The sequence below is a fragment of the Kogia breviceps genome, chromosome 2 (genome assembly GCF_026419965.1).
Source record: "Kogia breviceps isolate mKogBre1 chromosome 2, mKogBre1 haplotype 1, whole genome shotgun sequence".
NCBI lineage: Eukaryota > Metazoa > Chordata > Mammalia > Artiodactyla > Physeteridae > Kogia > Kogia breviceps.
Window position 1 is genome coordinate 62992478 of NC_081311.1, and position 24955 is coordinate 63017432.

General features: G+C 52.4%; 1 protein-coding gene across 4 annotated transcripts in view; it reads right to left on the reverse strand.

Moving 5' to 3' along the window:
• Nucleotides 1-1509: 1509 nt before the first annotated feature.
• ADAMTS14 (ADAM metallopeptidase with thrombospondin type 1 motif 14) overlaps nucleotides 1510-24955 on the reverse strand; it is a 92316-nt gene continuing 68870 nt past the window's right edge. For all 4 annotated transcript variants that reach the window (XM_067025444.1, XM_067025446.1, XM_067025447.1 and 1 more), the window contains 11 exons: nucleotides 22957-23132; nucleotides 20653-20786; nucleotides 20181-20304; nucleotides 19111-19191; nucleotides 15732-15895; nucleotides 13032-13200; nucleotides 12451-12583; nucleotides 10391-10598; nucleotides 7228-7357; nucleotides 7009-7119; nucleotides 1510-5297 (listed from right to left, as the gene is read on the reverse strand). In XM_067025444.1, coding sequence (XP_066881545.1) covers nucleotides 4804-5297; nucleotides 7009-7119; nucleotides 7228-7357; nucleotides 10391-10598; nucleotides 12451-12583; nucleotides 13032-13200; nucleotides 15732-15895; nucleotides 19111-19191; nucleotides 20181-20304; nucleotides 20653-20786; nucleotides 22957-23132 — 1924 coding nt within the window. In that variant the 3' untranslated portion in view covers nucleotides 1510-4803. The remainder of the gene's footprint in view (nucleotides 5298-7008; nucleotides 7120-7227; nucleotides 7358-10390; nucleotides 10599-12450; nucleotides 12584-13031; nucleotides 13201-15731; nucleotides 15896-19110; nucleotides 19192-20180; nucleotides 20305-20652; nucleotides 20787-22956; nucleotides 23133-24955) is intronic.

Genomic DNA, 24955 nt, shown 5'->3' on the forward strand with positions numbered 1-24955 from the left:
AATTTGTCAAGCTTTTCTTTTATGGCTTATACTTTTAGTGCCATCTTTGTCTAACCCAAGGTCACAAAGATTTTTTCAAATGTTTTTCCTCGGTAAGTTTTATGGTTTTAGTTCTTACCTTTAAGTTGATTATCCATTTTGACTGAGTCAATTCTCACACATGATATGAGGTGAAAGTTGAGATTTATTTTTTTCCATGTGGATCTTCCATTTTTCCAGCATCATTTACTGAGAAGACTATCCTGTCCTGATTGAACTACCTTGGCACTTTGTTGAGAACTAACCATGGTTGTGTGAGTCTATTTCTGGATTTTCTATTCTGTTCCATTGTTCTGTGCGTCTATTCTTACACCAAAGCCTGACTGTCTTGGTTACTATAGCTTCAGAGTAAGCCTAGAAATCAGGTAGTGTAAATGCTCCCACTTTGTTCTTTTTCAGAATTGTTTTGGATATTCTAGATCTTTATTGCCATAAAAATTTTATAATCAGTTTGCCAGTTTCTAAAAAACACCCAGTCTGCTGGAATTTTGAGTGGAATAACATTAAATTTATAGATCATTTTGGGGAGAATTTGACATCTTAACAATATTGAGGCTTCTTTTAGATATTCTTATGTTTCCCTCAGCAAGGCATTATAGTTTTTCATGTACAGGTATTTTATGTCCTGATGCACTGTGAACAGGTATTGTTTTTTTTTTTTTTTTTTTTTTGCGGTATGCGGGCCTCTCACTGTTGTGGCCTCTCCCGTTGCGGAGCACAGGCTCCGGACGCGCAGGCTCAGCGGCCATGGCTCACGGGCTTAGTTGCTCCGCAGCATGTGGGATCTTCCCGGACCGGGGCACGAACCCGTGTCTCCTGCATCGGCAGGCGGATTCTCAACCACTGCGCCACCAGGGAAGCCCAAGGTATTGTTTTCTTAATTTGCGCCCTCAAACTTGGCTGGAGCCCCAGGGGATGCTGTCGAGGCTCTCCTGTCCTGCCGCAGATATTCCTCGTGTGCATCCAGAGGAGGCCTGCGGAGAAGAGGGGATGAGTCGGTGTAGACTCCCCTGAGCACGGGGCTCCCTATGATTCCAAATTGTCACCCTAACCTTTAAAAATCTGTTAAAATTTCAGTTGCATTTTCTGCTTCTCTGTTGACTACTTTCTTCGATGCTCTTCCATGTTCTGCCAGAGGTGCAAGAGAGCATGGGCCCCCTCTCTTCTAGGGACTTGTCACCCTCTGAAATTTAATCCACCTGGGGCTAAGAGGTATGACTTTGTAGATTATTAGCTTCTTCTTATCGTTAGGGTAGGACTGATATCTTCTTGTAGCTTTCTGCATCCTAAGCAGCGTGTAGGTAACTTGGTCAGGGCCGTGGCCTGGGCTTCCAAGGCCACAGTCCCCTCAGGGAAGGGAGGGCCACCGGGAGACTGGAAAAGGGGAAGGATTCCACAGGTGGAGGCCTGGGGGCTTAGAGGAGCCCAAACCCTGGCCCACTCCTGTGGCCGGATGAGCTGTCCTTTTTTTTTTTTTTTTTTAAATCTATGATCTTGTTTGCAATACTCTAGAATTGACAACAGCAGATAAACCTGGTTTTCTCACACACACAAAAATTGTGTAGCCTTGTTAGTTATAATACTTTAAATGGCGGGAAAGAAGATAAAACCCCTCTTACTTAGCTGCTTCCCAATCCTCTGCACTTCATCAGGGCCACCCCCCAGCTGAGGTTTCCCTGAGTCACAGCTCATTACTTACTATGACAATTCAGGCAGCAAATGGCAGAACTACCAAAAGAAATGCTGTAAGTGTCTGTGGTGGTGGTTGCTGTTTGTATGTCTGGTTTTGTGCCCCCAAGAATGTTATTTCCCTGTTGCTGGAAGCCTCATCAAAACCAAAGATGTTTCAATTTATGATCACCCTGCCATCTTCATGAGTGACACAGACAGCCAAGTATTATCCTATTTATTAGGATTCCTTGTCCTGCTGATGGCAGTTGATCAGAGGTCAGTACCTGGAGCATTATGTGAAGGACTCTGAGGGGAGAATGCACTGATGGATTGGCAACGTCTGCCACGGGCAAGAGATGGGGAAGCATCGGCATGTGTTTCCATGTGTTATCCCTGCCCCATGAAATGTGCCAGGACTGCTGTCAGAGCTGGGCCGCTGGGGCTCTTAGAGGGCCCCACTCCACCCATACTACCCACCACGGCAAGGACTGCACTGCACCAAGGGCATGTGCCCACCCAGGGTCCACGGTCTCCCTCCTTGCAGGCTATACTCTGAGTACAATGGCCCACAGAATGCCCTGCCTGAACAGTCCCAAATCTAGGGCCTGTGGTAGCATCTCCCTAGGTCAGTCCCCCTAAGGTGTGACTGGGTCACCATGAAGGCACCCCTAGGCCCAAGTGGTAGCTGTTTAGAAGGGGCAGTTTCCAAGGGGAAGCTGTTTGCACAGGGATGTAAATGGAGCTTGGACTTCAGGCCTAGACACACACAGGCGTGGGAGGTCCCTGGAGGGGGGTTTCCTCTTGCCCTGGGCCCCACAAATGTCAGGGAGGGGCCTGTGATACACTCGTTGAAAGGGTGTGGTAAGGATTAATAACGTCTGTCATGGGCGAGGGGTAGTTTTAAATTATACAGCACCTTGCATGTTGGCCCTCCCTGCCCAGTAAGATGCATCACATTCTTTCTACCTCCTGTCTGGCATCCCCATCCTGCACGGACTTTTCCAGGGAAAGAGCGCTCACCACCTCCCAAGGGAGACACCCCCCTGTGTGTTTGAAAGTTCATTGGAACGTCCTTCCCTATGTGACCCCCAAATTACCTCCCAGGTACTTCCACCCTTTGGACCAAGTTCTGGACGGTGACTTGCCCAAGGCCACACAGCTACTTGGTGGAGGAGCCTAAGTAGGATCCCCAGGCCCCCAGGCCCGTTCTTGCCTCTCCACCCTGAGGTGATGCTCAGAAGAGCCCCAGAGCAAGCGGGGGCCACGGCGGGGAGGCTGGGGGCCGAGTCTTCTCGTGGCTCGGGCCACTCCCCGTCCACCCCCCAACCCCAATCGTCTTACCAGCCCAGCACATTAGAGCTCTGGCTTTGCTGGCCCTTTCCACTAAAACAGAGAGAAAAAGAAAAACACAGCACAACATTCTGGGGTCCAAAACAAACACCAAGGACAATGTTAATAAATACATAAAGTTGTAAGGATCTGGATCTCAAAGGCACTTAACATAGGCAGGCTGGGTCGCACAGGAATGGTTCAGTGTGTGCCCCAGCCTTGCTGGGAGGGGGCAGGCAGCAGGTAGAGAGGGCACCTGGGGAGCCCCTCTAGGGCCTCCATTCTCCGGGGGTTGCCGCCCGGGGCCCACTGCTCCTGTTCCTCTAGCCTGGCTCAGAGTGGCCCCCTTGCCCTGGGAACAGAACTAGCCAGCACCTCTATGGCCTGCTGAGGAGTCTGGGAGACCCTCTGCATGACTTAGAGTGAGGAGCCCTGGGAGAGGTCCTGGGAACCGGGTGGCTTCCTGAGAGCCAGAGGGCCCAGGGAAGTTACCTGCCCTTGGAGGTAACGTGGGTGCAGCTGAGGCCCCACAGTGCTGTCTCCCCCCACCCGCACGAGGGGCAGAGGCTCACGTCCTGCCCTGGGGCACTTGGCCCTTGTCATCCCCAGGACCCAGCTGTGAGTGGACTCTGGTCCTCAGCCCTGGAGCCTGGTCACCCCCGCACCCTCACCCAGTACAACAAATAGACCTATGGCCCAGCTTAAGCCAGGTGGGAGAAGAAGACGCCTGACTCCAGCAGGAGTGGTCTTTGGTAGAGGGCAATGATTAGCAGGGCTCAGCCTGAGAACTCACGTCTCCTCTGTGCCCCACAAAGTCACCTTCCAGGCCATGCTCTCTTCACGCGCCGGAGTGATGACCACAGTTGCCGTTCCTGGTCCAGCCAGGGGGCCTAGCACCAGCTGGGAACCCCCTGGATGATGAGGACACATGTTCCAGAGTATCCAGAACCCCCTTCTCAGGGGGGCCTGGGGTGAGGTTAAAAGGCCCACCTGTAAACTGGAGGCACCAGAAGTAATAGGAAGCGCCATCTTCAGGGGCAGAGGTGGCCACCAACATGGCCCCCCAGCCAGCAAATGCAGGGTGGACTCTGCTCTTTGGCCTTGGCCGGAGAAGCTGTCTGGAGCTCTCGCTATGAAGAGCTGGGTCTGGGATGAACTGGCCTCCCACCCACCCTAGCCCTGCAGCTGGAGCCTCATGACCACATTCAGCCCCAGCCCACTTCCTCTTGGACCACCCTGTGAGTGCGCCCCGGATCTTTCCCGGCCCTGCTCTGCCTCTTGGCAGAGGAGCCTGGTACTGGTACACGGGGCCTCCACAGGGGTCCCCACAATTTCTGGCAAAGGGAGGCGGAGTGAGGCCCGGTGGCTGTGTGTGTGTGTGTGTGTGTTGGGGGGAGTGAGCTGGCCCTCAGTGTGTGTGTGTGTGTGTGTGTGTGTGTGTGTGTGTGTGTGTGTTGGGGGGGGAGTGAGCTGGCCCTCAGTCCTGGCAAGAGAGACAGACAGGAGCCCCTGAGAGGTTCGATTCGGTCACCTGGGCTGCTTGCTGAGGTATCTCCGGTTAGGGCTATCCCTGATCTTTTTCTTCCTCATAGACCCACTTCACGGGGTGAAAAGTGTCACAGCCCCAAACTAGAACAATAAGAAGGCAAATAATTTAAAAGGCAGTCCGTGCTCGCCCCGGCCCCGCTGTGTGTCCTCTGAGCCGGGATGTCTGGGGCAGCACAGAGAGTGTAAACTTGACTGGTGGGATAGGCAAGGCGAGGCTCATGTCACCGGGGAGGTGGTGGGAAGGCTGGTGCCTGGATGCTTCGCGTCTTCCCTGAGCTGCCCTTTATCTTCAGAGACTGGTGTAGGGGCCCCAGCCCAGCCCCAGGGCAGTCCCCGGGGGGCACTAGGGGGAGTGCCCCAGAACACTGTAGGGTTCAGTTTCTGGGTAGCAAAGCGGCGCTGGCTCACTGGGGAGCTTGTGCCCAGAGGTCCTGGGAGCTGTGTGGGTCGGCCAGGCTGATGGTCGTCTGATCCCGCTGGTCCCACAGTGGGCTCCACAGCCTCTGGAGGGGCCTTGGGTGCTCGGAAGGGGCTCCCAGGAGTGGAGAAGGGTGGTGGTGAGGCCAGGCTGGGGTCTGGGCTCACGTCAGGGCCCGAGGCCTTCTTGGTACAGGACTCACAGCACAGCCGGTGGAAGCCGGGGATGGAGCAGTAACGATCAAGCACTTCCATCTGGCAGAAGATGGACCTGTCCTCCACACAGGGCTCCGCTGCACACACAGCACAAGGACCGATGCTGGAGGACGCCCATCAGCCAGGTTACAACTCCCACTCAGCCCTCCATCTCCCGCCCTCACCACCTCCCAATCAACCCAAAGGAATCCAATCCACTCTGGCCAGGGCCAGGCAGATGCCCGGGCTACTCACACTCTGACAAGCAGCTTAAACATCCTGCCCCTGGTGAGCACGCCTTTGGAACAGTAAGCCCCCCACCAATAAATCTGGAATCAAGCAGATCTAGGTTCCGATCAAGGCTCTATCACTTAAAAGCTGCAAGGCTTCGGGCAAGTCATTTAAACTCTCCAACACTCAGTTTCTTCTGTGAAATGGGGATAATGCTGACATTTACCAATGAATAATAATATTATTACTGTAAATAGCATTTGTAAAGTTCCTGGCATAGAGGGGTGCTCATTATATTAGCTTTGTTTGCTTTTGTTCAAATGTCATCTAAAAATGTTTTTGCATTTCTGTGATAACTTCAGGTAGGTCTCTCCAGACAATGTGAAGGCAGGAGCTTTGCTTTCTATTAATTTTTGCCAGGGAAAGAGAAAAGGAGGGGGACAGGGAAGAGGAGAGGAGGGGGACAGGGAGAGGGAGAGAAAGAAGAGAGAAAAGGTAGGGTGCTGGCTTAGGGGAACAGGAGAGAGACTAGAGAAAATGGAAAGCCAGTGGCCTCTAGATGGTGCTAGAATTCTAGGATCAGAATCAGAGCTCCCCTTTGCTCCCAGAGGAAAAGGAAAGGAAACTCAAGCATTTGAACAGCCTGAGCCTCAGCACAGGAGCAGAGCAGCAGCAAGACTGGAGCCAGAAGCTCCTTTGAGGACATTTAATCAGACCCCTCTATTTTACAGATGAGGTCGCTGAGCTCAGAGAGTTTCACGAATTTGTACAAGGTCACACAGCCAATTGATCCTCTAACTAGGAGTTCGGGTCTGGGATCTTTCTGCTACTCATCTTGTCAGACCCTGGTCCTTGGGAAGGTAAGAAAGGGAAACAGAGAAGGAACCTAGGAGGGAAGCACAGAACATAGAGCCTGGTATATAGTAGGTGCTTAGTTAATATTTATTAATGGATGGATGGGTGGTTAGATGGATGGGTGGATGGATGGAAAGATGAGAGGGTGAGCTGCTGGGCTCCTGGTCATGAAGCAGAGAGAAATGACTGCTATATTTGTTGTTGGCTGACTGCTAAGCAGGAATGCATGCATTATCTCATTTAATTCTCTCCACAGCCCTATAAAGAGAGCTCAGAACTACAATTGCTTATCCAAAAATCTTGGAACCAGGTATGGTTCATAATTCAGAACTTTTGAGGTTAGAAGAGTAACATTCAGTGTATTCATATTATATAATGTCCCCAGTGGAGACTGGAAGTCACCTTGCAACCAAATACGGCAATGTTTCTGTAGCAAAAGAATAACTAATCTCTCATTAGTTCAGTTCAGATTTTGCTACCCAGTGAGTCTGCACCAAATTTAGGGAGACACTTGCAGCTTTCAATAGTTTGGAATTGCAGATAAGGAATCATGGACCAATATAAGCACCATCTCCACCTCACAGCTGAGGAATCCAAGGCTCCAAGAGGCTAATGTCACGCAGACAGACTGGAAGCTGGGTCCACTCCACTGCACGGCCCATGCCCGCGATGCCGTGAACACTGCAAGACTGGGGAGGGGGTGGGGTCCAGAGATACACTTACTTGATGATACCTTGTTGATGGGATCTAGGGGCCCAGATTGTGGCACCCACTCCCCCTCTGGGGTCACAAGTTCCCGGACGTCAGCCCTCACTGTGGAGTTCTGGAGATTTCCTGTGAGGGGGAAAAGCAGCTCTAGTATTTGGGCTGGGAAGCCAGCCAAGCTGGGCCTCCAGTCTAGGCCAGAGGAGCTGGGCAGGCCCCCCATCCTACCCAGCTCACCTCCGCAGGCGGGCAGGCTGCAGACCTGGACCGTGTCCGGCTTGTCCCCCTCACAGTGCCCCAGACTGCTGGCGTTGGCCCGGCACACCACCTGCCGCAGCTGGACGCCCTCTCCGCAAGTGACAGAGCACTGCCGTGGGGAGACGGGGGCGGGGGGTGTGGAGAGACAGAGGAAGGAGGCGGTGAGCTCCGCATGTCCAGCCAGTGCCCAGGACAGAAAGGGGACAGAGAAGGGTGCCAAGTCTCTGCTGGACCAGAGGGACATGCAAGGACTGCTCTCAACAGCCTCTCCAGGACAGCACAGCAACTGTCAAATACTCCTGTACCAGATGGGAAAGAGCCACTGACCTTATCTTGGAACCCCCTGAACCTTCCCACCATCTGGAGGGGGCCTGTGGGACCCCATTCCGGCACTACTGCTTGCGTCCACTCTGTCTGGCCTGTGCCTGAGTCCTTAAATATTTTGTGTATCACCCTGCTGCCATCCACTAGCCCAAGGGACCTGAGGCAGGTCCATGCACTTGATGACACCTTGTGAAGGGGATGCAGGAATCCAGATTGTAACAACTGCTAAGCTGAGAGAGCTGGGTGATGGGGTCACCATGGACCCCTCTAGCTCTGACATTCAGTGACTTTGTTTCCAACACTCAGCTTGCAGAGACATGCTCAAAAGTGTCTTCTCTAAGAGGGAAAGGTGTGGGTACAAGGAACAGAAGGCCATTTGAAAGGGCTGCCACACACATCATGCCCTGGAACCCACATACTCTGATAAAGGGGTGGGGTGGCTTCCAGAAAAGCAAGGGTGCCCCACATGACCAGGTCACTGGGTCTGTAGGCACTGAGCACAGCCTCTCCCAGCGGGATGGGAAGGACTTGCAAAGGTCCACTTCTCATACCAGGGCAGGTGATGAGCAAGGGAGACACAAGGGTCACATGCCACACACAACAGTGGGACAAAGACGGCTCATCTTCCCGGGAGGAATAATTACAAACAGCAATAGCTCTGGAATGCTCTGCCCATCTTACAGGGGCAACTATCTTCCACCAGCTGTCACCTCTCTGTTTTATGTAAGGGGCCCTTTATGGACCAGCAGTCTTTCTGGTTTACATTCAAACAAATAAAGCTATATATTATGGAGAAGAATATAAAATCTGCACAGGTTGTGTGGGGGTTTTTCGTTATTTAAAATACTCTGTATTATGCAATATTCAAGCCTACAGGAAGGTATGAGGAAGTTGGTCATGAACGCCTGTTCAAACACCCCCACCAGCAACTTTAATAACTCAGTATTCTGGCGTATTTTCAAATATTGTGTTGTGACTTTTTAAACTTTAAGTAAACGGTATCCCCATTGGTAGTGCTTTTTTCTTCATTACTTCAGTGCTTTTTCTCATCTGTTTTTCTGAGGCTTATCTATATTGATAAGTACAGTTCAAGCTTATTCATTTTTCTTGCTGTATAGTATTTTATTACATGAATAGACCACAGGGTTTTTTTTGGGGGGGGTCCAATTTCCTATGGATGGATATTTAGAATATTTCTTGATATTTTGCTATTACAATAAACATCATTGTGCTTATTTCCATGATCAAATGAGGTTTTAAAAATTGTAATCAAATATACAGATCATAAAATTTACATCGTAACCATTTTGCTTGTTTGTTTGCTTTTTGTTTTTTTTTGGGGGGGGTACGCGGGCCTCTCACTGTTGTGGCCTCTCCCGTTGCGGAGCACAGGCTCCGGACGCACAGGCTCAGCGGCCATGGCTCACGGGCCCAGCCGCTCCGCGGCATGTGGGATCTTCCCGGACAGGGGCATGAACCCGTGTCCCCTGCATCGGCAGGCAGACTCCCAACCACTGCGCCACCAGGGAAGCCCACATCGTAACCATTTTTAAGTGTACAGTTCAGTGGCACTAAGTGAATTCACATTACTGTGTAACCATCACCACCATCCATCTCTAGAACTGTTTCTTCTTCCCAAACTGAAACTCTGTGCCCATTAAACATTAACTTCCCATTCTGGAAACCACACTTCTACTTTCTCTCTCTATGAATTTGACTGCTCTAGGTATCTCACATAAGTGGAATCATACAGTATTTGTCATTTTGTGCCTGGCTTATTTTACTCTACATAATGTCTTCAAGGTTCATATCAAACGAATTTTTAAGAGAAAACCCCAAACTTGAAAAAACTTCCCTGTGGCCCCTGGACTATTCCACAACCTTCTTACTGTTTGCCTTTTTCTTCCCTGGTCTCCCAGCAATGAACTTGCTACACAGCTTGCCAGAGTGATCTTTAAACCTGAAATCAGAGCTGGTGACATAGACGTTAAAATCTTTCAAGTTTCCCACTGCTCTTAGAATAACTCTAACTCCTCATAAAGCCCTGCAGGATTTGACGCCCTGCCCACCCTTCCAAAGATGTCATGTAACCCCTGCCCCTCTCATTAAGCTTTAGTCCCAATGTCCTTTAGGTTTCTGGAACATGGCAAGGTTGGTCTTGCCTCAGGGTCTTCATATGGCTCACACCTCAGGTCTCAGCTCAAATGTCACCTCCTCAGAGAGGCCCTCCCTGATATGTTACCCTGTTTACTTCTGCTCAGCTCCAACTGCAACCTGTAAATGCTTTTGTTATTGGTACTTGTCTCTTACGTCTCCCTCACTGGACTGTAAGCACCACGAGGACAAGAATCAGGTCTGTCTGGTTGGTAATGGGTTCCAGGCGTTCTTAGTACAGTGTGCCTGGAACATAGTTGGCACCTTAGTTTCCCGACCAGGGGTTGAATCCGTGCCCCCCTGCAGTGGAAGTGCGGAGTCTTAACCACTGGACAGCCAGGGGAGTCCCAGTAAATATTTCTTAATACAAGAGTGTCTTTCAATTTGCTCATCTGTAACACAGGGATATTAGCCCAGGCCTCCTAACTCTGTGAAGGTCAAAGCTGATAGTGAATGAATATAAAGGCCAAGCCCAAAACCATGGCCCAGCATACCGTTGGACTTAGTTCTGAGAAAAATCAGATCAGATGTGGGGAGAGGAATTCAGCCAGAAAGGGAGCACCAGATCTCTCTGCAGCTCCTCCACCCAGACCCTCCTCTTCCTTGACTTTGCAAGGAAGATGCCTGTTGGCCCAGCCCCTCCCACGCCCTGAGGTCAGCTCACCTGGGACCAGGCTCCCGTCCGCCACTGGGCTGGACAGGGCACGCGGTGGCAGGGCCGGCGGGCCTCGGGCCGGTCCCCGGGGCAGGCCTTGGCCGGCATGGCCTTGTGGGTACCGTTGGAGAGGGGCAGCAGGCACTGCACTCCCCGAGTCTGCACCCCCAGCTTCCCACAACTCCGGCTGCAGGTGCCCCACTCCTCCGTCACCCACCTGGAGACAGACAGGGAGAAAGGTGGAGGAAAGGCGGGACTATGGGACACTTCCTCCCAGGGCCACTCCCACTCCCTGAACCACCAAAGGCAGGAGCCACAGAGAGAGTTTGGGCTTCAGAATACTTGGGGGCCAAGCCAACCATCCATATGGCTCTGCAGCTGTCAGGTGTGTGGCCTTAGGGAGGTCACATATTCTCTCCTCTGTTTCCTCATCTGAAAAATGGGCATAATGCATATTTAAATCCTGACATCCTGCAGGTCCTTGGACAAGCTATTAACCCCTCTAAGCCTCAGTTACCCCATCTTTACATCAGGATTCTTTCAACACTTCATAAATCTTTGCGAGTCTATCATGTGCAGGCACTGTCCTAGGTGCTGACATTCAGCTGAGCACAAAACAGATGAAAATCACAGCTTGCAGAGTAGAAGCCCCTACCATGGGGCTCTTGGGACAATTAAAGCACCTGTATATGTAAAGCACATGGCAGAGCGCATGGTATGCAGTAGGCACGTCATAAATGCAGGCACTATTATTATCACCGTCAGAGCCTGCAGAGCTTTGTTGGTGCTGATCAGCTAAGCCGCTAGTCTCCAAGCGTCTTTTAGCCACAGAGCAACTTCCAGTAGCATCTTAAGCAGGTGCTCACTGGAAGAGTTAGACAAAAGCAAAACTGCTCTGGGGGGGTGGAGGGAGGGGCAGCCCCCAACTCCCACTCCACTCTGTTTCCTGAGGCATCATTTAGTAAACCACGGCTTTAGCCAACCCCTTCCCTTAACAAACAAAACAAAAAGCCCCAAAACTTCATTTGGCATTTTACAGATAAGGAGACAAGCCAGGGTGGGGTGACCTGCTAGGGGTCGGGCAGAGTTAGCCCCGCATGCTCTGTGATCACAGATGTTTGTGGGCAAAGTGGCCTGAATAAAAAGTAACGCATAAAAAAGAACCACGGAGAGCCAGGGGGCTGGGGATCGTGGCCTGGGCCGGGCACAGGAAAGCCATGGCAGCCTCTAGCACCGGTCACCAGCTCCCGCCCTGGCTCTGAGGTCCCTCTACCCTGTGGGAGCAGAGCTGCTGTGGATCAGCAAGGCCGAGTTGGAACCCCCCAACCCTGGGAGGACTCCGGGGAGGCAGGAGGATGGACTCAGCTCTTCATGGTTTCCTACTGGCCGGCCACCCTCGGCCCTACCTGGGGGCCACTAGAGAAGCCTGCTGGGGCTGCGGAGGAGCTGGGCAACAGGCCCAGAGACCAGACATCGATCCTCCACAAATTATAGCTCTCTCCTCTCCCCAAAGCCACCTCCAAGTAACCCCAAGAACATGACCTTGGGCTCAAAAAGAGCCTGTGTCCTCAGGCCAGGGAATCCCAATCAAGGGCTAGACCACAGCTGGGGGCTGGAAGGCCAGACCGCATCCCCGGGCCCCAGATGACTGGGCAGAGAGGAACTGGTAGACAGCATCCTGGCCTAAGGCCTGGAAACACTGAAATCCTCTTCACCTGCATGGATCACCTGGATCCTTGAGGGAAAGCTGTGTCCCCAGATCGGGCCTCAGCTTCCCCATCTGTAAAATAATGCTGGGAGGGGGAGAACAAAGGCAGCATCTTCCTCCTTCTGGGAGTGAAAGTGAATGCAGAAATCCCAGAGGGGATGGACAGGCAAGGAAGGCAGCGCGGGCCATGGGCAGAGGCTGGCATGTGGGTGCTCTCTGCTCAGGAAGTCCCGGCTGCGGGGGCTATGTGCCTCCACCCTCCAGCGCTGGCGGAAGCAGGTTCACCCACCCCTCGTCCTGACGTCAGGGCAGAGAGAGGGTCTGCGATCAGCCTCCTCGTCCCTCCCCCAGAAGTACTCACGCAGGCTGGGCACACGGGTGCTGGTTGCAGCGCCGGCGGATGGGCTTGGGCCTCTTCCTGTGGTCGCACAGGTGCCGCTGGACCATGTGGTGGTCTCGTCGGCGCCGGCAGCCGTACTTGGTGAACTGGATCCCTGAAGGGAGGACAGCCTGCCGTGGGGGTCAGTCTCACCAGGCCCCCACTGTCCTGCCCAGAGCCTCAGGGACAGTGAGCTCTGCAGAGACTGAAGCCAATCCCCCCTCCCTCTGTGCCTTTGCACCTTCCCCTCCCCAAGTCACTTTCTGAAGAAGGCTTCCTTGACCAGCCCATCTCGGGTGTCACTGGTATAGCACAGGTGGGGACGTGGGCTGCTGTCCCTGCATGCAGCTGGTGAGCCCTTACAGGGCAGAGGTCCTGCCCCGGATACTGCTCTAGCACCCCCAGCCCAGGCCCAAGGCCCTACCCAGGCACCCTGCCATACCCCAGAGACCTTCAAGGAGAAACTGAGGCATGAGCAGGGGACACGCCAAGTGGAGACGATGTCAGGCCCCTGACCCCTCCCGCTCCTCCCACAAGGCGTCTGAGGTCAGGCAAGCCAGTACCTCCTCCGCAGGCCTTGGTGCAGGGTGCCCAGTTCTTGAGTGCCCACTCGTAGGTGTCCGTCTCCTCCAGGAGCACGTTGTTGCTCCCAATAAGGGGCAGCAGGTCCTCGTGGATGACGTACTTGTAGGCCAGGCTGCTGCGGGGGCTGCCCTCAGCTGGGGGGAGCACCTGAAGGGAGACAGATGAGGTGGCAAAGGACTGGAGAGCAGGGAAGCAAGGCCAGCATAGGGGGACCGGGGAGGAGGGGTCAAAGGGGAGGATGTGGGGTCAGATGCAGAAGCAGTGAGAGCCAGGAGGGGGCAGCACTGAGCACGCACTGGCGAGGCCTTTCAGACCTGTAGCCACATGGCAAAACTGAGACTCATACAAGCAACTCATGCAGCTCAAAATCAAGAAAACAAACAACCCAATCCAAAAATGGGCAGAAGACCTAAATAGACATTTCTCCAAAGAAGATATACAGATTGCCAACAAACACATGAAAGAATGCTCAACGTCATTAATCATTAGAGAAATGCAAATCAAAACTACAATGAGATATCTCCTCACACCGGTCAGAATGGCCATCATCAAAAAATATACAAACAATAAATGCTGGAGAGGGTGTGGAGAAAAGGGAACCCTCTTGCACTGTTGGTGGGAATGTAAACTGATACAGCCACTATGGAGAACAGTATGGAGGTTCCTTAAAAAACTAAAAATAGAACTACCATACAATCCAGCAACCCCACTACTGGGCATATACCCTGAGAAAACCATAATTCAAAAAGAGTCATGTACCACAATGTTCATTGCAGCTCTATTTACAATAGCATGGAAGCAACCTAAGTGTCCATCAACAGATGAATGGATAAAGAAGAAGTGGCACATATAAACAATGGAATATTACTCAGCCATAAAAAGGAACGAAACTGAGTTATTTGTAGTGAGGTGGATGGACCTAGAGACTGCCATACAGAGTGAAGTAAGTCAGAAAGAGAAAAACAAATACCATATGCTAACACATATATATGGAATCTAAAAAAAGAAAATGGTCAGAAGAACCTAGGGGCAAGATGGGAATAAAGATGCAGACCTACTACAGAATGGACTTGAGGATACAGGGAGGGGGAAGGGTAAGCTGGGACAAACTGAGAGAGTGGCATGGACATATATACACTACCAAACGTAAAATAAATAGCTAGTGGGAAGCAGCCGCATAGCACAGGGAGATCAGCTTGGTGCTTTGTGACCACCTAGAGGGGTGGGATAGGGAGGGTGGGAGGGAGATGCAAGAGGGAAGAGATATGGGAACATATGTATATGTTTAACAGATTCACTTTGTTATAAAGCAGAAACTGACACACCATTGTAAAGCAATTATACTCTAATAAAGATGTTTAAAAAACAAAAACAAAAAAACCCCTCAAGCTAAGCAGCTACTGTGCCAGGCCTGAGAACAGCCTGTGTGCCCATCGGTGATTCTCCTTCCCACACACCTAAGTTCCAATGAAGGCAGGAACCATGTCTGCTGGTCTGTCCTGCTCACCAGAGCACCCACACTGCCTGACTCTAGAAGATGGTCTACAATAGAGACTCTTATCAGATATAGGATTGCCAATATTTTCTCCCAGTCTGTTCAGGTTATCTTCTCACTTTCTTAAAAACATCTTTTTTGATGTACAAAAGCTTTCAATTTCCATGAAGACCAATTTATCTCTTTTTTGTTGCTGTTGCTCATGCTCTTGGTATCATATCTAAGAATCCAAGATCATGAGATTTATCCCTCTCTTTTCTCCAAGAGTTCTATGGTTTTAGCTCTTGTACTTGGGGCTTTGATCTATCTTGAGCTGATTTTGGTATATGGTGTGAGGCAGGGGTTCAACTTCATTCTTCTGCATGTGCATATCCAGTTGTCCCAGCACCATTAGTTGAAGAGATTCTTCTTTTCCCACTGAATGGTCTTGGTACTCTCGTTGAAAATTAATCAGCCATGGGTGTATGGGTGGACAACAAATACAGGGTGAGTAGAAAGCACATGCTGGATTGAATTAATGTGCTGACATCAACAGGCTTCAGATCCCGCCCTCTAGGACCTCCCTGACTAATGAGGGTAGCACCAGGAACAAAGCCTGTAGAAGGTCTCCCTGCCACCAGCCAATGCCAACAGAGCCCCTCCCGGTCTGGTCTCCTGAGTTAACAATCCCTGCTCCATAAGCCCTGGCTTATGGTCTAGGAAGAGGGGGTGTTGGCAGAGGTGGGCCTCAGCTGGGACAGCGGCCCCATCCCCCTCTCAGGAGGCTGGCAGTGCCAGAGAGCAGTCCTGGGCCATAGGCCACTGGACTCCTGGACTCACTTGCTGGCAAAGCCATAATGCAGCTGGATACTGGATGATGGTAGAACGATGGGGGAACCAACCCAGTCCCTGCAGCTCCTCCTGGGCCCTATTTCTGACCCTGTGTTAGGAAAACAGACTCCCTGTGTGGGGCACCTCTGATCAGACAGTGAGACAACCATTTCTTTTTTCCTCCTCACTTGCCATCCTGCCAGCCTCGAAGCACAGAGGGCATCTTGGCCTTTCCCAGGCTCCTGAAGACACCAGGACAGGCGGATTTCCACCAGGCTTGCGCTGGCTCAGCAGCAGAGATGATGAGCTAGGGGATTGGGCTGGGGCAGCAAGCGGGGGTGGGCAGGGGCCACCACGCAGGGTGGGGACTCACCAGGACGGCAATGGCTTCCGGCAGGGGCCCACTGGTCTTGAGGCTCTCCTTGGCGTCCTCCACTGCGTACTCCCACTCCAGGCCCATTGCAGTGAAGGTCCGGCTCGTGGCTTCCTTGCCCTTGGGGTTGAGGATGAAGCTGCCTGTGACCTGGTTCTTCACCGCTGGCCATGGGGAAAGGGTCACACAGATTTCTATTCCCCTCCACAGGAGCACCAGCCACACCTCAGGGGTTTCAAGGCCGTCCCAGTGGGCCCCTAGGGGCTCCCTGCACACCTGTCACTCCTTCCCACCTGAGCCTTTTCCCAGTCGGATGGGTCATCCTACTGCCCCCACATAGCACCCCTGCCTCTGGACCCTGGCACACACCATTCCTCTCACCTTGTCTCCTCTTCCTCCTGCCTGACTAAGCTCCACCCACATTTAAGGCTCAGCACAATTCTCCCCTCCTCCAGGAAGCCTTCTTTGATTGTCCAGTCCGCAGGGATTTGCCATCCCTGCAACTTCGACAGCAGAGCATTGAGGCTAAGAGTATAGGCTCTGGAGCCAGATTGATCTGGGAAAGTTACTTAGCCTCCCTGTGTTGCCTCAGTTTTGCCATCTGTAAAATAGGAATGATAATTCTACCTAGTTTGTAGGGCTGCTGCCCCATGAGGATAATCACAGTATCCCCTTGCCCACCTACCCTGCCATGGGGCTCTTGGGACAACTAAAGGAGTTCATATATATAAAGAACTAGGCAGAGTGCATGGCATACAGCTGGCACTTAATAAATGGTAGGCACTACTACTGTCATCAAATCAGCACCTGACTTTTAGCACTGTTGCAATTATAGACATCCTGTCTCTCCCATAGCCTGTCAGTGTATCTCCTCCATCTCAGTGTCCTTGGCCCAGCACAGGGCTTGGCACAGAGCAGGAGTATAAAAAATATCTGTCCATTTTTCCCCCTTAAAGTCGCAGTCAGCGAGTAACTCACAACTTGTAACTGAAAGGCGCTGGGTGACCGGCGGGCGGAAGGTGTGTAGCTGCAGACACCCCAGCAAAGGTCCCCGAGTCACAGCCTCATTCACCCTGAGGCATCAGGGGTCAGAGAATGGCTGCACCGTGGGACCCGAGCCCCCAGCCAGGTGGGGATGGCAAAGGCTCTGGAGCCCCGGGGTGTCCCCAACCTGGTGTCATTATAATATAAGAGCTCAGGATCCAGGGCATGAACCACATGCCATTCACTCTGCTCCCTCCTCAGTGGGATCCTCACACGCATCCTGAGGTTGGTGCTGTTATTAATCCAGATGGGGAATCAGAGGCCCTGAGAGGGGCAAGGGTTTGTCCTGGACACACAGAGGCTGGTAGCCCAGCCCTCCGGAGGGCCAGCCTCCCTGCTGAGTAGGAGGAGAGACGCCCCCTCCTTTCCCACGACCTGATCTCTACCAGCCCCCAGAATCACCAGACCCTCCAGGCTAGAGCTGAGCATCTCCTCAGGCCCTTGTCTGCCTCCACAGCTCATGACCACTGCTGTCCCTGGTCCCTGGATGTACACCCCGCCTTCCTGAGGGCGGTGGGCTGGAATCTCCACCACCTCCTACCAGCTCTGAGCCCAGGTCCTACCACTGACCCACTCGGTACCTCCAGCAACTCTTTTAACTTCTCAGAGCCTCAATTTCCTCAACTGCAAAATGGAATAACAAGACGGTTACCATGAAGCTCCAACGAGATAACGAATGAAAAGTGCCTGCTCAAAGCCCCACACACGGTGGATATTAACAGCACAGCTTGTCTTCCCTTCACTTCCTTTCAGAGTCCATGCCCCCAAATTCCAGGAGTGCCTCACACATTTGGACAGGGCCTTGGCCTTCACTGCCAAGGCTGCCACCTGTCCCGGGCTTCTCCAGAGAGTACATACCCTGTTAGCACGCGTGTGCACACACACGTGCACACACACACACTCACTCCCACATACATACTCTGCACATTTACACCAGGCCCGCTGCGATCTCACACACATATAATCACACAACCTGTGCCGACGACAGGTCTCAGTTATGCTTCCCTCCCCTCCAGGCTCCTGGAGAGCTCTTACCCTCACCCCATAAACACACAGCAAGTGTGCCCGCCCAGAGTCTGCCACAGGTGCTAGGAGCCTCTGCCCCGACCTCCACGGAAGCCAATCTGCTGCCTACAAGCCCATCTAGCTCCTTGGAAGGGCTGAACATCTGAGAGGGGTTGGGGGGCCGTGGGTGGAAGGGGCTCAAGCCCAGGGGCCCAAGGGGCTGCTGACATTATGGAATCATCTGTAGGGGTGCAGTAGGAGGAGTGTCTGTAAGCAACCATCCTCTTCCAGGGGTAAATGACCTTCTCTCCTTGCCCCTGTGCAGGCGTAATTCTCCACAGCCAGACAGGCAAGTGGGCAGGGAGGCGGCCAAGCCAAAGCCCTCCCGTCTCACACCCCCACATGCAGAGGTGCAGCTGGCAGGGGCACGGGGTAGAAGATGGGAGACCCAGGCCCAGACTGACTCACCCCGCAAGTGAAGGAGGGTGCACAGAGGGCCCACAAGCCACTTTGCGCATCAGTTTCCCCTTGTGCCTTATGCCTGCTTGGACTACACTCAGGTGCCCTCCAGAACAGGTTAGGAATTTTTACAGCTGTGCTAATGCAGATGTATTCTCCAGGGAGTGCAAGTTCTCCAGGAGACTTTAAAAATGTTTTGTATTATTTTAATAATAACCTAAAAATATAAAAAGTCAGCACTTTTGTAATATACAAGCTTGCCCAGAGATGTTCGGTTTGGGGTTCGTGTTTATGACGAGCTGGTGACAAGCAGGGTGACTTGGGTGGGCACAGTGGGTAAGAGCGGCCTCTGTGACATGCCGAGGCCCAGGGACATCACAGCCCACATGCCCTCAGTAAGGAGCCTGAGCACAGACGAGGGTGGGGGAACCCAGCCACGGCCCAACGTGCGGGCAGCGGCCTTCTGCCCACGTGCTCGCCAGAAGCCTCCTCCAAACCATGCTTACGTGTTTCAAACTGAGATATAATTCACATACCAAACCATTCTGCCTTTCAGTGACTGTGCAATCATCACCACTGTCTAATTCCAGAACATTTTCATCATCCCCGAAAGAAATCTGCCCATGGGGGCTGGGGGGGAAATCTTCACTGGATCTCCTTTCATACCTTCTGATATTTGAACCATGGAGCAGGTTCCCATTTCAACATGAATAAAAATCAACCAATCAATAAAAAAGGGTTCTCTCCCATTATTCGAACTCATGAAATGCCCTCTGCATTAGAATCCTCTCCTCTGCCCTCCCAGCTCCCTCCACACCCGAGGGCAGGTCCCGGGGCCTGGCTGCCCATCTCCTGGCACCCCGGCACTCACCAATGTGGTGGGGGACCTTCTCCAGCTCCTCAACCTGGATGTGCCTGGCACCTGCTGGGATCTGCACCAGCTTGAGAGCTCCTGCCACAGAGAAGGATCCAGAAAAACCATGAGCATCCTGAGCTGGTAGCCCCACTGTCCAGCATCCCCCATCACCCCCTCTCCTCACAGATACCCAGGAACCTCAGTTTCCTTGTCTGTAAAATAGGAATGGGCCCTTCTCCATAAGGTGCTGAGAGGATCACAGTTCATACAGCTTAAGATGCTCTATAAATACTACTGGGCTCTGTGTGTGTGTTAGTTCCTATTATTTGACACTTTCTTGACCTTCCTTTTCTCTCCTGACTTTCCCTCCCCTCTTTCTTCTCACACTTTAAGCCACTGTAGGGATTTCGATGAAATAGGCCATGAAGATCCAGCATGGGGGGCCCCCATGATCCTCCCAATCTGAGGCCTGAAAACTAACCTTTCTCAGAGCAATCAACTTTCTCCCAACAAAGAGAGAGAGGCATGGCAAAGCTGAAACACTCTCCAAGGGGAAATGAATCTAGTTCATACTAAAGTGTAAAGAACTAATATCTGGCCCTTTTCAACAGCAAGTGTGGCCAGATTGGAGGTGGGGAGGGAAGTCAAGGAACTCTAAGGCACCAGGAGTTCAAAGCAGGAAGCACTTCAGTTAAAAAAAAAAAAAAAAAAGAGAGAGAAGAGCAAAAAGGAAATTACCAGTCCAGCCTGGGCCTCATCTACAGACCTGTCTGGACCCTCACTCCCACCAACAGCCCCAGGCCAAAGAGATGGCTGAGTTCCTAGGACAACACAGTGCCAAGCAGGAAATGCTTCTGAGCTCCTGAGCCCAAGCGCAGGCGCAGCACGCCTGGAGGATGAGGGACCACAGCCAGGGGCAGCTGTGGTCTGAGACAGGCTCCAGGCCCCCCCCTCACCCCCCCCCCCGAACTGTGGCCCAGCTCAAGGAGGGAGGACCCACCTAAGGGATGGTTTGGGCTCTGGGGACGCTAGCTGGGCCAGAACCCCAGCCCCTCCTGGTCATCCCCCAGCCCTAACCTGCTCACCTGCCTGCTTGGAGGCCTTGCCCAGAGTCCCCTTCACAGTCCTGCAGTGAGAGTTGTCGCCGCCACAGACCCCACACTTGTCATCTGCCTTCATGGACCCCACCTCCTTGTCACAGCCGATGGGCTGAAGCCAGAGATGGGGTCAATGGGAAGAGGCTTCCATGCCCCACCACCACCCCCGGGTCAGCAGCCCCTGGTCCCCTCCTCAGTCCCCAGGCCCTGACAGGAGAGAACCCCGGACCGAGAGGCATTCTTGGACTCGCCGTGTGACATGGGCAAGGTCTTAAACCTGGCCACGCCTCTCCCTTCGAATGGGGCTGGGCAGTAACGCCTTTCCAGCATCCCAGGGTCACGTTGAGGACCGAGGGGTGTCATGGGTGAGGAAGGGGAGGCGATGCCTGTCTTCCCAGGGAGGAGAAGGAGGCAGTGCAGCCCTCCAGGCTCCCGGGACGGCCAGGAGGGGGGCACCTACCACACACTCGCCGCGGGCACAGACGCTGTACGGGTCCCGGTAGCTGCAGCGAGTCCCGTCGTGGACCACCTGGTTCATGAAGACCACGTCCCCGGTGTCCTCTGACTGGCAGATCAGCTCACACTTCTGGGCGTCTGTGGGGAAAGGGACCTCACTGAGCCAGCTGGGCTCGGAGAAGGTGGGTTGGCCTAGACCGACATTAATGCGTGGCCCGAGCAGGAAACTCCGGGGGCCAGCTCTGGGCAATGGGGGGAGAACTGGGTGTGGAGCTGGGCTTAAAATCCTTGCTGTGTCACTTATGAGCCATGTTGACCTTGGGCAAATTTTCTGACCTCTCTGAGCCTCAGTTCCTTATTATGCCTGATCAGTAAAATGGCACATCACGTTGATAAGAAACATCAAGTGATAAAACAATAATAATAACAACAATAATAAGCTGACACTTAATGAAAGCTTACTATGTGCCAGACTTCTAAAACCTTTATACATTCTTACTGTACAACTTTAAATGCTTTTCATGAATTAACTAAGTTAAGCCTCTCAATACCCCCAAGGAAGTAGCATTCCAGAGGAGGAAGCCAAGGACCAGAGAGGTTAAGGAATTTGCTCAAGGCCATACAGCCACCCAGTAAGAGGCAGAGCCAGGATTCTAACCCAGACAGTCTGGCTTGAGTCCTGCTCTGACCTCTACATACACATCACCAATCACACATAGGATGGTGAATCTTACCATGCTTGTGAACACTAGAAGCCTGCATGAAAGTAACGCCGAACAGTGGTCTGTTTTGGGGTTTACAAAATGGAGCAGCAGTGAGGGAAGGAGGGAGATCCTTTCTAGTTCTAACAATCAGATCAAGGCTATTAACGTCCTACAAAAGTACGTTCCGGAGAACATATAAACACTTGCTGTGTTTCTTAGAAAAAGGGAGGTTGGGGCTTAGCTAACTTCCTGGAATTTGTCTAAAAGTCCTGGGAAAACCCAAAGTCCAGCTGCCCCATTGGCCTTGCAGCCCTTCTCCACCCCGTGTTGCAGCAGCTTGTGTGGGTCTGGACGGATGTGCAAGGCTTCCAAAGCAAAATTTTTAAGGAACCATCTGGCTCCCTGCTCCTCATCCCTGGGCTCCCAGGATACCTGGTGACGTCTCGCCCCAGCACTCAGGACTCAAGTCCAGAGCCACAACATCCAATACTACTTTGGACTTCATGCAGAGGGGGAGTCATATTCCTGGTGGGACCTGGGCCAGGGGCTAAGGGGTGGGGGGATGCATCCCTCCCGAAGACAGGCAGGATCCTGACCAGTGCACCCCAGGCAGGGGGGTTTCTGGGCAGCCCCGGAAGCCAGCCGACAGTGGCACGGGAGTGGTGCAATACACAGGCCTCCAAGGTCCCTTCCAACTTGAAGACTGTTGTTCTAAATGTGAGCTGAAGATGGAGGGTCTTGCAATTGATATTAATACTCTGGAACCAGGGCTACGAAGAGGTGGCCCGGGGCTCAGGAAAGGCCGTTCTGATCAGCGCCATCTGATGCCAAGGGCTACATGGTAGCAGGTAAGCATCAGGCTATGGAAGGATCACGGAGAGGCCGGCAGGGGAAAGTAGACTGAGAGGACTGTTAAAGGCCCTTCCAGCCTGAAGGCATGAATCCAGCCCTTCACTGGGTTCTCTGCCGCTGCGAGAAATGCTCCAGATAGGCACTGGCTTGGCCCCAGAATTCAGACCCTCTACGTGAGTCCTGAGACCTGTGTCCAGGGTAGCCTGTAGGGGGGTCAGTAGGAGGATCCCACAGACTCCCATCGGCCTGACTTTCAAATCATTTTCATTAACTACTGAAACAGGAGCACCATCAGTAAAACCTAAAAACATGGTATGTAATAGGACAAAGCTTCTCAGGATGCCAGTTACGCAAAGCGAGGGGCACCCGCATCTGTACCGGGCCTTCCGTACAGGTAAGGACATGTCCGAAAGGCACCAACCCCGACAGCCAGCACTGCTGCCAGCCGGTATCTCTGGGGCCAAGTAACCCTTGCTCAAGACATTGTCCTTGCATCTGACAGAAAACGGTCAGCATAATCATACAAATCAAGGATGGCTGTGATGAGGATTGTGGCTCCCCCAATGCACACAGTGCAAAGGCCTGCACAAAGGCGTATGGCCAACTTGCTGACTGCAATATCCCTTTTGGTGCCACCACTGTCCCTCCACCTTCACTGGTGGGCCAGGTATGGGAAGCCCTGCCTGGGAAGACATGGACCCAGCAGATGCCCAGGGCCACGGGGTGGGCGTGGGAAGCAGGGCTCCGCTCACCGTCATCCGGCTCGTAGGGGATCCAGCTGTGCTTGGCGTTCTGGTGGACGTAATAGGAGTTGCGCTTGGCGCACTGCTGGGCCCGGAAGTCCTCGTAGGGCCCCGGACACTCCTCGCCGTTGCAGACCTGGTACTGGAACGTGGGCCCCGAGCACAGGCGGCCTCCATAGGCTGGGCTGGGACGAGTGCAGAGAGACCGTGCTGGCTGGAAAGGCTGGGGGTGGGGGCAGGCTTCCCACATGGTGACCTGGGGTAGCCCAGCCTTTTAGAGTAGCATAAAAAGGGGCTCCACTAACTTACAAACTAGAGAGGAACCCCCACTGTGAGGACTGCTGAGCTCAGAGCCTTTTGGTCCCTTCAGGCATATGCCACCTATTGTGTATGTGTGTGTGTGCGTGTGCATGTGCGTGTGCGTGTGCGTGTGTGTGAGTGATGGGGGTGAGGAGAGAATGAGCAAAAGAAAGGGGGCAAAAGATGGGGGGAGGGAGAGGGGGGAAGACAGGAGGGAATGACTAACCCCCTCCAAGTGGGCTAGAAGAGAAATCAATCCGATTCATCTTTGTATATTCTTTCAACCGTTACACAGCTCCTGACATATGGTAGGCCCTCAATAAATGACTCAACTGCTCCTATTTGCATCCACTTACATTTAATATCATAATAAACTGAGGAGTGGTAAAAGAGACTTGGATTTGGAGTAAGAAGACCTGGCTAAATCTAACCCCAAGTCTTGCTGTGCCTTAACTTCTGCTTTAAAGGAGGGACCTCAACACCTCTTATTTTACCTACCTCCTGGTGTGTCTGTGAAGAATAAATTTTAAACAGGTATTTAAATCTGTACTCTCTTCCCCATTAAATTAAAAGGATTCGGTAAGATTATGGATACAAAGTACCCAAGTGAGCAAGGTTACTGGAACTCTGCTCAGACATGCTGGGAGGATGACATGGGTTTATGCATGGAAGTGCTCAGCACCCCACCTGGCACAGAGAAAGTGCTCCACACACTGGAGTAATTATAACAGCAGCTGTCCTTTATTAATCTGTGCTGGACATGGTGCTGAGAGTGCATAGATTATACTTCATTTAAGCCTCATAAAATAAAAATAGTTATTATCATAGACGAGTTCAATAAATGGGGATAACTATCTGTCATGACTGGGAGGTGGTTTATCCAGAGTGGGCATCACCATGCCTTTCTTTAGCCTGGCTTTCATACCCCCAACAGGTTGAAGTTACAAGGCTGTTCATTTTGGCTCATATTTGTAAAGGGTCAGTACACAGGAATAGGCTGCTCCGGGGGCACTGAGCGTCCCATCCCTGGAGGTACACAGCAGAGTAGGAAGGACCACTCCTGAGGATGCTGGAGGGAGGGTGACCATCACCGAGCCTCTGTGATCCTAGGACCCTGCCAATCTGAGGTCCCCATCACATCACTCAGCACTGTGAGGGGTGGCACCGGCCCTGCCCCACAGAGGTTCAGAATCACTGAACGTGGAGACAGCTGACCCACACGGCCAGCCCCAGCCAGCCCCCATCTCTCATGAAGCTGTTCCAAGCAGGCTGCTTCCGCTTGGGAGACGGAGGCCATAAAAAGCTGGCACTCAGAGGCTCCAAAACCATGGGAGGGGATCCCCATAGACGGGATAAATGGGAGAAAGAGATTATTCCCTCAGAATGCTGACATATGGGTAGGGGGTAGTGAGGGGGGGGACTTGATGTTAGAAAGAGATAAGTTAAGAAAAATTGAAAGAAGTTTTGCTTCATGTAGTAGGAAACAGACTTGGGGAATTTATCGTCCCAAGACATGGCTAGTGAACATTTAGATCAGTGTTTTCGCAAAGTTTAGCCGGAGGATCAGGGTCACATGAGGGCTTGTTAAACTGGCCAAGCCTTGGGCCCACCCAGATTCTCCGCAGACAAGAATCTGAGAATCGCTGGTTCAGACCCATTCTCAGATGTCAGTCAGACACAAAGGGAGATGTCAGACCTAGGTGGAAGT